General features: G+C 33.3%; 4 protein-coding genes across 4 annotated transcripts; 2 read left to right on the top strand and 2 right to left on the bottom strand.

Annotated features, from left to right (window-relative positions):
• Positions 1 to 3,622: 3,622 nt before the first annotated feature.
• On the bottom strand, positions 3,623 to 4,573 carry LOC132564765 (uncharacterized). Its single transcript, XM_060229392.1, has 2 exons — positions 4,477 to 4,573; positions 3,623 to 4,242 (listed from the first exon to the last, which is right to left on the bottom strand). The coding sequence occupies exons 1-2, from the start codon at positions 4,571 to 4,573 to the stop codon at positions 3,623 to 3,625; spliced, it is 717 nt and encodes a 238-aa protein (XP_060085375.1).
• A 2,607-nt stretch (positions 4,574 to 7,180) lies between these two features.
• Positions 7,181 to 10,426, top strand: LOC132564764 (protein glycosylation K-like). The gene is made up of 3 exons (XM_060229391.1): positions 7,181 to 7,184; positions 7,914 to 8,078; positions 9,801 to 10,426. The coding sequence occupies exons 1-3, from the start codon at positions 7,181 to 7,183 to the stop codon at positions 10,424 to 10,426; spliced, it is 795 nt and encodes a 264-aa protein (XP_060085374.1).
• Positions 10,427 to 10,512: 86 nt separating this feature from the next.
• Positions 10,513 to 11,802, bottom strand: LOC132564763 (protein UmuC-like). Its single transcript, XM_060229390.1, has one exon. It carries the CDS (start codon positions 11,800 to 11,802, stop codon positions 10,513 to 10,515), a length of 1,290 nt encoding a protein of 429 aa, XP_060085373.1.
• A 585-nt stretch (positions 11,803 to 12,387) lies between these two features.
• Positions 12,388 to 15,546, top strand: LOC132564761 (isoleucine--tRNA ligase-like). Its single transcript, XM_060229389.1, has one exon. It carries the CDS (start codon positions 12,388 to 12,390, stop codon positions 15,544 to 15,546), a length of 3,159 nt encoding a protein of 1,052 aa, XP_060085372.1.
• The last annotated feature ends 603 nt before the right edge of the window (positions 15,547 to 16,149 follow it).

Genomic DNA, 16,149 nt, shown 5'->3' with positions numbered 1-16,149 from the left:
GTAATAATTACGGAGAAAGCTATGCAGTAGGAGATCGAACTAGTGATCACAATGATTTTTCTGACAATATTTCATATACTTTTGATCGTGTAAATTCTAAAGTAGTTCGTTATAATGATTTTACAATTACTACGCAAATTTCTCGTGATATTCGTTGTTATGTTGCTCACAGTAGTGGTTGTCCTGTGATACATGAAGTGTTTGTAGACGCTAATTATGATGGGTATTATCACTCAAGTGAGTTAGTGCATTCTGCCGATCTTGATTCACTACAAGAAGTGGAAGACCAAGCGAGAATGTCTTTTTCAGATTTTAGATCAATAAATGATTCAGATTTTGAAATTATGGATACATTCAAAATGCTGGTTATAGTAAGAAGTAAGCAAAGCGACGGTGATCGACAAGGCTTATATACTGACCATAAATTTGACTCAGGATCTACGTCAGAGTTTGTTTTGGATTTTTCAACAAGTGGTAAGTATACAACGAATGGTTTGTATCAAATGGCTGATCCAAGTAATATAAAGACCACACAAATTCAATTTTCCATTGGTTCTCAAACAGAAAGTTTTCATATATGGTATGAACTCGCAGATATTTTGGGTTCTCCTCGCAAGCCAAAAGTATCTTATAGTTTTAACTCTGTAGTTAATAAAATTAGTCGTAATGAGAGTTTTTCAATACAAACTGATATAGATGTTCAAGATCATCAGGGTTGTTTTGATGAGACTCCTGGTGACTGTACGGTATTTCGTAAGGTATTTGTAGATATGGATTATGATGGATTGTATACAGAATCTGAGTTGATACATGCTGATTATACAGTTATGGAGGACAAACTCTATGATTCAAGACAAGCTAATATAGATTTATCGAATTTAGCAGTGCAGGATAGTGGTAAAAATTATTTAAAAATCCTAGTTTTAGTCGGAGACTACTTTAGTATTGATAGCAGAGATCTCTATCGTAGCCATAGGTTTGAAGAAGGGTCTACATCAGAGTTTATTTTTTATTTTAAATAGTAACCTACAATATCTTTATATACTTCATCTGTTTTTGTATATAGACTCTTGGTTCTAAATTTACTTAAAACCAATTTAATCGCTTCTTTTTTTTTCGAAACGTTCACTTAATGTGTTAAATGGTGTATTTACCTATTAAATGTTGTTCCATTTCCTTTAATCTTATTTTATAAGATAATGAATATGATTCCTTTGGAAGGAAAAGTCAAGCTTGTTTAAACTACTTAAAGAAGATGGTTTTTCAAAAAAACTAATAAAATACTAATTTTACCTTTCCACCAAACACCAAACAAGATGATATTTCATAGTATAATCTTGTAAAACAAATTAATAACAGAGAATAAAACATGAATAACCTAAAACCAAAAACAAATTATAAAGAAATAATGGTAGAAGATAAAGTAGATAGAGTTTCACCCACCCTGGGGGGAGGGGGGGGGTATAATACCTTAACCCAATTTCAATCTTTACAATCATTTCTTTCTTCAAAATATTTTCTTTCTTTTCTAACAATCATTTTTTTCATTCTCTCTTCTTGCTCGGATAGTAGCACATCCCCTAGTTCTGGCGGTGATGCTAATCTTGTCAGTCCGGTAGTCAGTCTGGTTCATGTGGGATTTTATGAAATCATTGCCGAAGCATCAGCTATTAATAATGCGGGAGTGGTTGGTTTTGCGATTAGTTCAAATAGCACTCCTACCGCACAGGCAAATCAAATCAATGATGGATATATCACTCGGACGATTAACAATGAAACCAATAATGTTTATTTGGCTTGGCAGGAAGGTTATAATATTCCTTCAGCTAGTGATGTACAAAGTGGGGGGTTTTTTGCGGGATTGACACCTAACACGGACTATTATCTACATGTATATAGCAGTGTGAGTAATTTCTCTCTGCCGTTTACTACACTAAATACAGCGAATATTACCAATGGTGTTACTAATCCACTTCATTACTGGTCGGCTATAGAAGGTATGAATATCACCCATAAACCCGATGACCCATATCTATTTACTGTTCCAGTCGCTCCGTTTACCGAACAGATTGGTTTTAAACGGGTGGACAGATCATCATCAGGAGCTTCTGTTCATATATGTTCCTCTACTTTTTGTTTGCCCAGTAGTACCACCACTCATTATCAAATGTTTCGTTTTTTTATTTCTGGTGGTCATTTTTTTCAAGTATATGGAATACCATCAGAGGGAAATGTAATTGAAGTAGACTATCCGGAACTTGCGGGTTTTGAAACCGATTCTGATTCAGAAGTATTTTGGACTTTAGTGTCTACGGATTAGGGCTGACCACTTAGAACCCAGAGTTAAAGGTATTCATGATATAATTATCTCTAAACTAAATCAAAGGTTAGAACCATGAATAAATATATGTTATCAATATTAACACTGTTCTTAGTAGTTTCAATTATTACCTGTTCAGAGGTAAGTTCTATTGATCAAACTAATCCAAGTGTTGCACAATTAAATGATCTGGGAAATATTTCAGAAGGAAGTGATGAAGGTGTTTCTGCTGTGTTTCGTCCCTTCCCGGGAAGAGGGGATTACAATATTCCTGTATCTACTGGAGATCGAGTATATCCAACACAGATAAATTTTAATTGTACCTATCATAATTCAACTTGTGATGAGCTTGAACTCTTTATAGCCACTGGTTCTCATGTAATTGGAAATTTAAAGAATGGCAAGGGGAGTATAATATATAATTCCCCAACTCCGAACTTTTCTGCTAATGTCATTTATAATACATTTCTCAATAAACATTTGCCAAATTTTTTTGTTGAGGGAGAAACTGCTCATAGTTGTGTTTTAAATATTGAGTTAACATTTGAGTGGGTTGGAACGGATATCAATCAATATTCATACGATTGTCCTAGTAAGATAGAAAGATAATAGTAAGGTTAGAACCATGAATAAATATATATTATCAATATTAACACTGTTCTTAGTAGTTTCAATTATTACCTGTTCAGAGGTAAGTTCTATTGATCAAACTAATCCAAGTGTTACACAATTAAATGATCTGGGAAATATTTCAGAAGGAAGTGATGAAGGTGTTTCTGCTCTGTTTCGTCCCTTCCCGGGAAGAGGGGATACCGTGGTCACAGTAAATACAGGTTATTATATACCTATATATTATAGTTGTACATATAAGGGCCAAAGATGTAGTTTTATTAGTCTTACGGTAAATGGCAATTTTATTGGGAAACTATTGGATAAGGGAGAAGGACGTATTGATTACACCGCCGCAACTCCATCGATTCAAGTTGCTGCTCGTATTACTGATGGTGTGTCTTCTCACACTTTACCAAGCTTTACTGTTACTAGTGCTGAGGCAAAAAGTTGTAATTTAGAAATTGACTTAGAATATACTTTTTTCACAACTCAAGTGAAGAAATATGAATATGTGTGTGATAGTAGTCGGGATATTCTCAGAAATAAAATTGAATTAACTCGTTAATTTGATATTAAATAATGAGAGGTAAGTATTATGGAAAGGGAATGCTTATTTTTTGTAACTCTTACTTCAAACATGATCATTGTGTTTGGAGTAAGGTATGGTCATTCTAAATCTTCTTTTCTAATTTAGCATTTTAATTCTTCTATTCTCTTTTGTTCTCTTGTATCTTGTATGAGATGATACTCATTTTTGATGCTTCCCCACTGCTCAATATACTCACAAATATAATCTTTATTCGGAGGTAACCACTGGGAGGGGTCTTTTGCTCCTTTCTTACGGTTGATAGATTTCCCTACAGGGATTAGGTTGTCGGGGTCGTTAGCAAACACTCTTTTTTGTTTTCTAGTCCAGTTTTTAGCACCACTTAGCCATGCTTCTTTTAGTGGTATGATGTGGTCAATATCCACTTCACTCGCATTGTAATAGGCCGTATCTGTATAAGGGTCATACCACTCACCACTGACTACTTTACATTGCTTGTATGTTTTGAACTTGACCGGTACTTTGCTATGCTCGATTAGTTCTTCGTGTCTCGTGTTTTGACAATCACCGTCTTCGTCAATCCAACCGCCAAATTCCTTGCGATTGTATTTGTTTGAATTGGTTTTATTGATTGGTTGTTTTTTATTATGGTAGTGGTATCCTATGCAGAGACCTTTACTTATTGATTTGCTGCTACAATTATGGCCACCTGATGAGTTGGTGTTGCCGGGGTGGGCAAGTAAAATAAGAGATAAAATGATGGCTAAAGCAATGAGTTTCAACTAATTTATGATTATTTCGGTTTTTCGCTAAGAATTAAAGGGAATAGAAGGAAAACTATCTAATAATTTACAAGGATTTTCATTGGAGAGCGTCACGATGTTATTCTTTGTCTACTGATGACTAAGTTACAGAAGCTAAGATGATTTAGATGTAAAAGGAATTTGGAAATCTACCTTAAGGTTAAAGTCCTTTAATAAATTAACTATATTGATACATTCTATTTTTTCTTGCTGACAGATAAGAGGAATTTTCTTATATGCTTTCTTATCCTCACTAGTAGTTTCCTCAGTAACAATGATGCCTTTTTCCATTGTTTCTTTATCAATTAATGCATATTTTATTAGCTGAAAGTCTGCATATTTTAAATATTCAATTTTTTCAACAGAAGTGATTGATTTTTTTAGTTTTTTGTTTTCCCATCTCTCCAGGTTCTTGTGATCTTCAGGGTTAAGAATTTCAATATTATCTCTACTATGAATTTCTTTCAGAAAATCCATTTTAGAGATTATTATTCCTTTTTGGATTCTTTTGGATTCTTCAAAAACTGCTTTCAATAAAATAAATGTTTGCAATTCAAATTGATTTTTCATAAAATTATTAAGGATACCTTCCGTATCGAAAGGAAGATAATATTTAACGAAAGACAGGAGAGAAGAAGAATCAATGTAGTAACTATCCATAAACAATTTCATCTATGTCTGTTTTTTTATCTTTATGTAAATGTGCTAGGACCTGATGCTCATCTAAAACCCCATCAAGATAAGCATTAGCATATATTCTTTCTTCTAAAGATGAAGAAATTGGTTTTGATGCTCTACCAAAAGATTTATTATTCCCATTTGCTTGTCTCAATAGTTTGGTTTTTCTTTCTTCTTCTTCTAGATACTTATCTATCCCGTCTTGAACATTACTATAGGTATCAGCATCTACTTTTTCTTTCTTATACAAAAAATAAAATAATGCTAACTTGCTTACATGTATTTCATTAGAAATCTCTTTAATGGTTTCGTGATTAGGATTAAGAGCTTCGGGGGATATTGATAATAACTTTTTTTTATTCTCTTCATCTACCAAAAAAGAAAAGGCAAAATCGTTACACCAACTTTCAATTTTATCTTTTTTTGTAATGTTGGTAAATAAATGATTATCGATATTTTCATCACCAAGTAAATAATGCCCCAGCTCATGAGCAAGGGTAAAAATTTCTCTTTTAAAGTTTTTATTTCTTTTCAAAATAATATTATTAGGTTTTATAAAAAAACCTTCTAAATTAGATCTTTCTTGATGAGAGTGATGCAATATAAATTCATGTACCATGATTTCATTGTCACCTAAAATATTAATCATTCTCTTTAAAAAGTCTCTTTCTTTTTTTAAAACTTTTGGTGGATATAAAGATTTTCTAATCTCATCGGCTATTATAGAGGGATTTTCTTTAATGGAATAGGTTCTAAATTTACGTCTTATGGTGAATCCTATTCGCTTACTGACAGCCGAAATCCAATTAATATGGTTTTGGATTTTTTGAATCTCTCCTTTGTCAAAAATAGTGATTTTGTCTCTTAAATTTTTTTTTCTAAAAAAAATATGATTTGATTGATTTGTTTCAATAGGAGCTGGGTCAGTATAAAAAGGTAAGCCTTGACAAAGAATCTTATCAATAGACTTAAGTACATTTAAACTAATTCCTTCTGGAGAATTAAAAAGTTTTTTTTCAGTGATTTTAAGGTACTTTTTCTGTTCTTTAAGAATATCAATAATTTTTCCTCGAGTAAGATCAAATAAATCAAGCGCATAATCAAGACGCTTAAGATTGATTTTTATTTTTGGTTTATTAGCCATTGGAAGTCTTCAAAAATTAAATAAACAAATACGACAATATAATTATAAGATATTTATAATTATCGTAACTTTTAAATTATTCATAAAAAAAATACAAATACAGTTTTTCAATAATCATAAATTTCCCCTCATCCCATTCGTCCAGAGAAAACCTTTACTCCCAGCATTTCAATTATATGTTTTGTCCTCGGGTAATCTGGATTACACGGAGTTAATTTGGAAGTGATAGGGCATTCCTCTAGTAAAATGATTGAACATTATTCAACACTTACACTAGCGAATATAACTGATTCCGTAAACAAATTTACGGAGGTGTTTTGCAACTATTTTGTAACAAATTATTTTTTTTTCGAAAAACCCTAGTAAAATCATTACTTATTGAAGAATAAGAATACCGAAGAAGGGACTCGAACCCTTATGAAGCGAACCTCGGTGGATTTTGAGTCCACTGCGTCTACCAATTCCGCCACTTCGGCAAATTAGTAAATTATACAATGTAATTAATTAATAGGGATAACTTGTCTGTCGCTTTCATTGAACCCCAAAAAGACACCCACAATTTGGTCAGTGATGATAAACTTTAGGGGTTACTTCCTTCATGAAGTCAATTCCATCCATCAGTTTATCCAAAATTAATTTCTCTATTGTATCTGAAGACCAAATAAGAGATTACCTTTTTCAAAAACTGGAAAAGAAAGAATGCCTCAAACTCACCCCGATAAAATTAAGAACAATTTTTTTTCTTTTTTTTCTGCCATTGAAGAAAAAACTTTATCAGCAAATGAGTTTCGTTTATTCCGAAGGAAGTTTTTTAGCTTATTGTTTTTCACTTTTCAATCAAAGCTATACTGGTCAGAAAAAAATCTTTTCTATGAAACTTTTTTTTGACGCTGTCGAATTTTGTTTTAAAAAAAATATCCCGATTATTTTCCTTGGGATAGATAACACTCAAAAAAACAATTTAGATAAAAACCTCAAAGTTTATTTTGGGAATAAAAACTTGATGTGCTTTATTACTCGGGAGATGTGTGTTTATCAACCGGAAGAGACAGTCAGTCTTTTAAACCGTTCGCATCATGGGTTGGTCATTATTGACAAAAAGGCAGGAAAGATATACAAAACTTTGCTGGAGAAGGTTCATGTCGGTGTTCTATTATTTAACCTTGATCATTTGAAAAACTATGAAGTCATTAGGTATCACAAGCAAACCAAATGGGATAAGATTAAAAAATTTTTTAAAGTGTTCCATTACCTTTTTTATTTGTTTTATCCAATTTTATGGATTTTTTCTGTATTTTTTTTCCTTTACATGTTTATAATAAGTAGGAGAAAAAAACTTTCCGAGTAAAAGGATTTAGTTCATGTCAAATTGGCTTTTTGCATATCAATCAATACCTTCAAAAATCAGCCCTGAAATTTTCTCTATTGGGAGTTTTGCTCTTCGCTGGTATAGTATGGGTTATGTGATAGGATTCATTATCACGGTTATTTTAATCAAGTATCGCATTCGGAAAAAGGAATTGACTTTTAATATGAATTTTAATGATGTCGATCAATTATCCATCTATGTGATGTTGGGCATTGTCATTGGAGGACGTTTAGGCTATGTATTTTTTTATGATTTTGCTTATTACATTCAAAACCCTTTGGAGATCATTTTGCCCTTTCGGTTTAACAATGGAATGCGGTTTGTAGGTATTTCTGGACTCTCCTTTCATGGGGGCATTTTAGGATTAATATTAGTTAATTATTTGTATGCTAAGAAAAAGGGTTACTCTTTTATTAAATTGTTTGAACTCTATGCTATAGCTACTCCTCTTGGCTACACATTTGGAAGGTTAGGGAATTTCATGAACGGAGAACTTTATGGTCGAGAGACAACCGTCCCTTGGGGAATGTACTTCCTTGACCACAACAAAATCCCTTTTGAAACCCTTCGCCACCCAAGTCAACTTTATGAAGCCTTTGGTGAAGGTTTTCTCCTTTTTTTGGTCGTTTGGTTTTTAAGGAAACGAGTAGTCACTGGAGTGATTGCAGGAGTTTCTTTATTAGGTTATGGCTTAGTGCGATTTGTGATTGAATTTTTTCGGCAACCAGATGCTATTTTTAAAAATCCAGGTGACGATTTGGGGACGGTTTTGGGTTTCATGACCATGGGGCAGGTCCTATGTCTCTTGATGATTATTGCTGGGGGAGTCATTATCTATCATTTTAGCCGAATTAATCAAAACCATCAAGGGAAAAGAACCAAAGCCAATTAAGTCATTAAGGTGCGAACCGAAAGACTTGAGACATTTATTCTAATGTTGACAGAGTGACATTGTCTCATAAAGAGCATCTATCCATTCAGTAGAGTAGGAAAAAAACCATAGATAACCAAAGGGTAATGATGCTCACGGTGAAGGAAGTGGTTAAGGTGGATTAAAGAATTTGTCTAATGGAAGAGGGTACGATCATTAATTTCTATGCTTGTAACATGTTAAAATTAACTTTCCCATTATCTTTCTTTAGTGAAAAGCATTAATCCTTTTAAAATAATTCATTTTCATAAATTTTATGAGATCCTTGAACAAAAAAGGGCTTTTTTTCTTGTTATCTTTTTTTCTAGCTTTATTGCTTTTTTGGAAGCTTTTAGCTTAGCCATGGTTATTCCAGTTATCTTCTCTTTGCTGGAACCTGAAAAAATTAATGCGATTCCCTTTGTTCAGTTTTTTTTAGAAAACTATTCTCCTATTAGAGGTAGAAGTTTTATTTTTATTTCATTGATCTTGGTTATTGTAGCTTTTGTTATCAAGAATATTTTTGTGTTATGTTTAATTTGGTATAATAATAAATTCATTCAAGATGTTCATTCTAATTTAGCTGGTAGGATTTATAAAAAATACATGCTAGGTTCATACATTCTATATATACAAAGATCCAATACAAAAATGATTAATAATTTACTTTCAATCCTACCTTTCTTCATCACAAATTACTTACAGTCTTTTATTTTTATCTTATCTGGATCAATAACATTTTGGAGTTTAATTGTCTTTCTTTTTGTATTGGATTTCGGATTAACACTTTTTTTCTTAATTTTAGTGTCTTTTTTCACACTTATTTTAATGAAGTTTATGAAGAAAAAGTCCTTCCAGTTAGGAAAAAAAATTATTGAATACTATGATCAAAGGAGTTCGTATCTTTTGCAAGGGATTAATGGTTTTAAAGAAATTAAGGTTTTAAATAAGATTTTTTTTTATGTCCAGAATTTTAGCCAAGCAGTCCAACGAGTTAATAGAACTACTTTGAAGGTTGTATTCTTAAATTCTCTTCCTAAATCTTTAATTGAAACTTTTTTTATTACTGCTTCAATCTTGTCTATTTTGTTTTTATTCTTCGCAAAGCAAGACGATTCTCAATTAATCATTGCTAAGCTGGGCATCTTTGCTTTAAGTGCTTTAAAATTCATTCCCATTATAATTCAATCTACAAGTGGTTTTTCTTTAATCATTAATAGTCTTCCAAAACTTGACATTATTTATAAAGAGCTCAAAGATGATGGATTAATAAACAACAACTTTAAAATAAGGAAACATAAATTCAAGAAGGAATTACAACTTAAAAAAGTTAGTTATCATTATCCTGGATATAAAAAAATAATTTTAAAAGATGTCAATGTCACGATTAAAAAAAACCATACCATTGGTTTGGTAGGTGGTTCTGGTTCTGGGAAAACAACTTTGGTGGATATCCTAATTGGTTTACTGGAGCCAACAACTGGTCAATTAGTCATAGATAATAAACCCTTAAAAGGAGAAGGTATTTGGTCGGACAGAATTGGCTACATTCCACAACAAATAGCTCTTCAAGAAGGTTCGATCAAAAAGAATATCGCTTTGGGAATAAAAGTTGAAGAAATCAATGAACAAAGAGTCTGGCAGGTATTGAAGCTCGCACAATTGGATGAATTTGTACAAGAGTTGCCCGATCAGTTGGAAACCAATATTGGAGAATCGGGAGTGAATTTGTCGGGAGGGCAAAGGCAACGGATTGGGATTGCGCGTGCCCTTTATCCTAATCCGGAAATTTTGGTATTGGATGAGGCGACTTCGGCATTGGATAATAAAACTGAAAATGATTTTGTTAACAGCCTTTATAATCTCAAATATCGAATTACACAAATCATCATTGCGCACCGTCTAACAACTGTCAAGGATTGCGATTTAATTTATGTGCTGGAACATGGAAAAATTGTTGGAGAAGGAACTTATCAACAATTGAGTAGAAATAATCCATACTTCAAAAAGATGCTCAATATTAAGCGGAAAAGACTTAAATAACTAAAGTCATTAGCTTTTTAAAGGCTGATTATTTTTTTCTTGAAAAGGTTGATGAGTAAGTCTTCATTTCTCGAACATTTATCCTTTTAAATGTGAATTTTTATTAGGTCTTCTATCCTGGTTGTGTAAGCTGGACTAAGGTTCTTTCGGTTCATTTTCCAATTTTTCATTAAATGCCCTACTGAAGCAATTCCCATCTGTTGCTTGGCATGAGTTTTATTAATGGTATCGATGGTTTTTTGTAATTTCTGTAGCTTAGGATTGAGGTTTTCATTTTCGAAAAAGGTAGGTTGATAATCTTTTATAGAAATAAAATCACTCAAGATCACTCCAGCTCGTTTATAAGAATGGGGTTTCCAAATTTTATCAAATGATCGACGCGCTGATTGGAGAAACTGAGAGGTCTCATTGGTGTGTGTTAAGCGGATGATATCCATTCCAGAGTAGTAATTTCCCTTATGGAATCGATTGGTTTGGATGAAGATGTGAAGTAATCCTGCCAAACTTTCTTGTCGACGAAGTTTTTCCACTGCTGAATTCAAAAAGCAACTAACAGCATCAAAAAGATATTCTTTGTGAGAAACACTTTTTTCAAAAGAACGGCTTACACAAATACTTTTCTTGTTGGCTGTTCGGTTCAGATGTAGAACTGGCTTGCCTTGTAACTCTTTATGAAGTTTTTGTTCAATGATCGAAAACCTTTGTTTCACCCATTCTTCATCCTTTTTATAAAAATCATAAGCGGTAAATATTCCTAAAGCATTCATCTTCTTGGTGAGTCTGCGACCAATTCCCCATACATCCTTAATGGGTAGATCTCTAAGCGAGTCGGCAATCTTATCGAAATAGATTACAAATGGACATTGGTGTTTTTTAGAAAAATGATTAGCAATCTTTGCGAGTACTTTTGTTGGAGCAATACCGACACCTACAGGTATTCCAATCCAACGTGGAACAGTTTGATAAATTCTTGTGGCTAACTTGTTTAATTCAGACGGGGGAAACATAGAACAATCTAGAAAGGCTTCGTCAATCGAATAAATTTCAATGCTAGGAACGATAGAAGTTAAGGTCATCATCATGCGTTTGCTCATGTCGCCGTAGAGGGAAAAGTTAGCAGAGAACAGATGCACATCATGAGATTGGAGAAACTTATTCCATTTAAATTTAGGTGTTCCCATAGGCACACCCAACTGCTTAAGTTCATTACTTCGTGCAATGATGCATCCGTCGTTGTTTGAGAGAATTCCTATCGGCTTTCGAAGTAATTTGGGGTTAAAAACTTGCTCGCATGAAGCAAAAAAATTATTGCCGTCCACCAGGGCATAGGCTTTTCTTGAAGGATATTTCGTAGATAAATTTTTCGGATGATTCATAATTTAAAATATACTAAATACCATAAATCATGTGAAACAATTAATGATTATACCTACAATTTATTGGCGTTGGTAAGACGATCTTACTTGATGGATGACATAAGTAACCACTCCCCATACAATGGCATCGTCTTCTTCACGGATACGAATTTTATTAGGGTATTCAGGACTTTCAGAAGCTTCAGATTGTAAAAAGAAACCCTGTTTGTCCCGACAAAGGGTTTTGACAGTGAATTCCCCATTGAGAATACAAACAATAATATCGTTGATTTTCCAATTTAAAGAGCGGTCAATCACAAGAATATCACCATCGTGAATATTGACATCTTGCATTGAATGACCTCTTACTCTAGCTAAAAAAGTAGCAGCTGGGTTTTTGATAAGGTGGTGGTTAAGGTCTAATTCTAATGGAGTATGGTTTTCAGCAGGTGAAGGGAATCCAGCATGAAGAGGGTTTTCAAAAAAGGGTATCTTCTCTGATTTTGGTTTGGAAATAAAAATTTCAAGTGCAGTCACTGCATAAACTCACAGTATATTATAGCATTTTCACACTTCTTTACCTAACCTCATTTTAAAATTAATAAAATGTTTGAGAAAATAAATAATCAAGTGGAATTTCCAAAAATAGAAGAAGAAATACTTGAATTTTGGAAAAAAGAAAATGTTTTTGAACAATCAAAAAATATCAGAGAAAAAAACAAGACTTATGTTTTTTACGATGGACCACCATTCGCTACTGGTTTGCCGCATTATGGGCATATTTTAGCAAGCACTATTAAAGACATCGTACCTCGTTATTTTGCCATGAAGGGAAATTATGTTGAAAGGCGATTTGGCTGGGATTGTCACGGTTTGCCTGTGGAGATGGAAATTCAAAAAGAGTTAGGATTTAGCACTTCTAAAGAAATTATTGAATACGGTGTGGATCGCTTTAATGATGCTTGTCGCAAGATTGTCCTTCGCTATGCAGAAGAATGGGAAAAGGTGATCAGTCGGATGGGGCGTTGGGTAGATTTTAAAAACGATTATAAAACCATGAATATCAGTTTTATGGAAAGTGTTTGGTGGGTTTTTAAGTCTCTCTACGATAAAGGTCTTATCTATCGTGGTTTTAAAGTGATGCCTTATTCATGGAAAGCTGAAACCATTCTCTCCAATTTTGAAGAAAATCTTAACTATAAAGAAACTCAAGATCATGCTATTACCGTTAAATTACCTTTAGTGGAAGATGATAAAACTTTTTTCCTTGCTTGGACAACTACCCCTTGGACACTGATTTCTAATCTCGCATTAGCAGTGGGTGGCGACTTGGAGTATGCCAAAGTTAAAAGGGGTGATGAAATTTATTATCTAAGCGATGCTAGTTTAATTCGTTTATTTAAAAAGGAAGAAGTGACAGTTATTGAAAAACTAAAGGGTCGCGATCTTATTGGAATAGAGTATCAACCACTTTTTAACTTTGCTAGTAAGGAAATTAAAGATCATAAAAATGCTTTTCGAGTGCTTGATGGAAAGGACTATGTCAGTGAAGAAGAGGGAGTAGGAATTGTTCAAATGGCTCCTGCTTATGGAGTAGAGGATTTTGAAATTTGCAGTCAAGCAGGATTACCTTGTTTCGATCCTATTGACAATGCTGGATTTTTTAATTCTAAAATTGACTTCATTGCTGGAATGAATTTTAAAGAAGCGGAAAAAAAAATCATACAAAAACTTAAATCGCAAGGAAAATTGTTCAAACATGAAAGCATCCACCATAGTTATCCTTTCTGCTGGCGTACGGATACTCCCTTGATGTATAAAGCAATCTCTACATGGTTTGTTAAAGTGACCGATTTTCGAGATTCGATTATTTCGAATAATCAAAAAATCCATTGGGAACCTAAACATATTAAAAATGGTCGCTTTGGCAAGTGGCTTGAAAATGTCCATGACTGGGCTATCAGTCGCAATCGTTTTTGGGGAACGCCTCTACCCATTTGGGAGTCTGAAAACGGTGATATTTTGTGTTTTGGTGATATTGCTTCTTTAGAAAAGGCTTCTGGAAAGAAGGTAACAGACCTCCACAAGGAGTACATGGATGTCATTGTCATTGAAAAAGAGGGTAAAAAATATCGCAGAATTCCAGAAGTGCTTGATTGTTGGTTCGAATCTGGGTCGATGCCTTATGGACAGAATCATTATCCTTTTGAAAATAAGGAAGCCTTTGATAAAAACTTTCCAGCTCACTTTATTTCTGAGGGGCTTGACCAAACTCGTGGGTGGTTTTATACCTTATTGGTTATCTCCAGTGCTCTCTTTGATAAACCTTCTTTTCAGAATGTGATGGTAAGCGGACTCATTCTTGCAGAGGATGGAAAGAAAATGTCCAAAAGACTAAAGAATTATCCCGACCCTAGCTATGTTTTATCAAATTATGGAGCCGATGCTCTTAGGGTCTATCTCATTAGTTCCAGTGTTATTAAAGCTGAAACACTCAAGTTTTCTGAAAATGGACTAAAAGAAATTGTCAAGTCCATCATGATCCCATTGTGGAATGTGTTTTCCTTTTTGACTACCTATGCGAATATTGACGGGTGGGATCAAAATTCTCACTTTGAAGTGGAAGAGCTCCATCATCCTTTGGATCGTTGGCTTTTCTCCTATCGACAAACCTTAATTGAAAAGATTAATCTTTCGATGGAAAATTATCAGCTCTTCAATGCAGTACCTCCTATGATTGATTTCATTGAAAAGCTCACCAACACCTATGTGAGAAGGTCAAGAAAAAGGTTTTGGAAAAGCGAGAATGATGAGGATAAAAATCAAGCTTACTTCACCTTGTATGAAAATCTCAAAAGTTTTGCTGTCATCCTCGCTCCTTTCATGCCATTTGTTAGTGAAAGAATTTATCAAGTTTTAAGAAGAGAAAAAGATCCTATTTCCGTTCATCTAGAAGACTACCCTACTTATCGAGTGATTCAAGTTGATAAGGAATTAGAAAAAGAGATGGAGTGGGTGGACAAAATTCTCTCTATGGCGAGGGCGCTTCGTCTTAAAAATCGCTTAAAAATACGCCAACCTTTAAAAAAGATGATCATCGTCAATAAAAATCATGCTTGGTTAAAAGAAATATTGAATCAGAATTTAACTACCATTAAAGAAGAGATCAATGTAAAAGAAATTAGCTTTGAATTTAATGAAATAGATTATGTCGAGTATCAAGCTAAAATAGATTTTCAAAAACTGGGTAAGAAATTCGGAAGCAAGATCAAGACCATTAACAACAAGGTGACTTCCCTTAGCAATGAAGAAATTATTCATATTCATGAAAAAGGGAATTTTTCTTTTGATTTGGATGGTGAGACAATCACCCTGGAGCTTGCCGATCTTGATATTCGCCGACAAGAAAAACAAGGACATGTTGTATTCAATCAAGGAGAGCTTACCTGCGTTTTAGATGTTGAACTTAACCAAGATTTAATCGATGAAGGATATGCTCGTGAGTTTATTAATCGAGTGCAAAAGAAAAGGAAGGAAATGGATTTGAACTACACCGATCGGATTAAGGTTTTTTTCCACAGTTCTAAAGTTTTGAAAAATGCCATTGAAAAAAAATCAGATACCATCGAGAAAGAAACTCTTGCTAATGAATTATGTTTTGTGAACGACAATGAGGATGATTGGTTAAAAGATGCCGAGCAAGATGAACTTAACGAAGAGCAATGTCTTATTAAGATTACTAAAATAAGATTACTACTAAAATAAGATTACTAAAATAAAACTACTAAAATAAAACTACTAAAATAGACTAAGATGCATTGAGATGTTGTTTCATGCTATTCAATAACTCACTTTTGTATATGATCCTTTGTCATGGTAAAAAGTTTTTAAATCATTTTTAGCATAATTAACTTGCCAATTTCTTACATCTTTACCGAGTTTAAGATTGATTATAGCTTCATCATCAAGTGAAAGTAATTCATCTATGGAGACTTTACTTTTTCTCATAGACTTGGCGGTATGCTTTTTTAATACTGCATTTTCAGATGAAAAAACAACCAATAAAAAAATGAAAATAACCGCTGAAAATATTGAAACTGATAGTCAAAGCAATTCAACCATTTTTTCTTGGAAAGTTAAGCGATAAAAAGGTTTATTAAATGGAAAAATGCGTTTTAGTGGAGAAGGTCTGATATTTTAACATGGAGAATGATTCGATAAGCACTCGAAAGACACCTAAAACTGACGAAAAACCATCACAAGGACCTATATCACCCTGTTGAGATTTTGCTTGAACTCTAATTTTTATTTAAAAAAATGTGTAGTAGTACAGTTTTAATATTGGATATGATCACTTTACAAATAGTA

The sequence above is a fragment of the Ylistrum balloti genome, unplaced genomic scaffold, assembly GCF_031769215.1.
Source record: "Ylistrum balloti isolate Yb309-2 unplaced genomic scaffold, AGI_CSIRO_Ybal_v1 Utg372744, whole genome shotgun sequence".
Classification (NCBI taxonomy): Eukaryota; Metazoa; Mollusca; class Bivalvia; order Pectinida; family Pectinidae; genus Ylistrum; species Ylistrum balloti.
The sequence above is the reverse complement of the archived record's forward strand: the minus strand, read 5'-3'. Positions and strand labels throughout refer to the sequence as shown.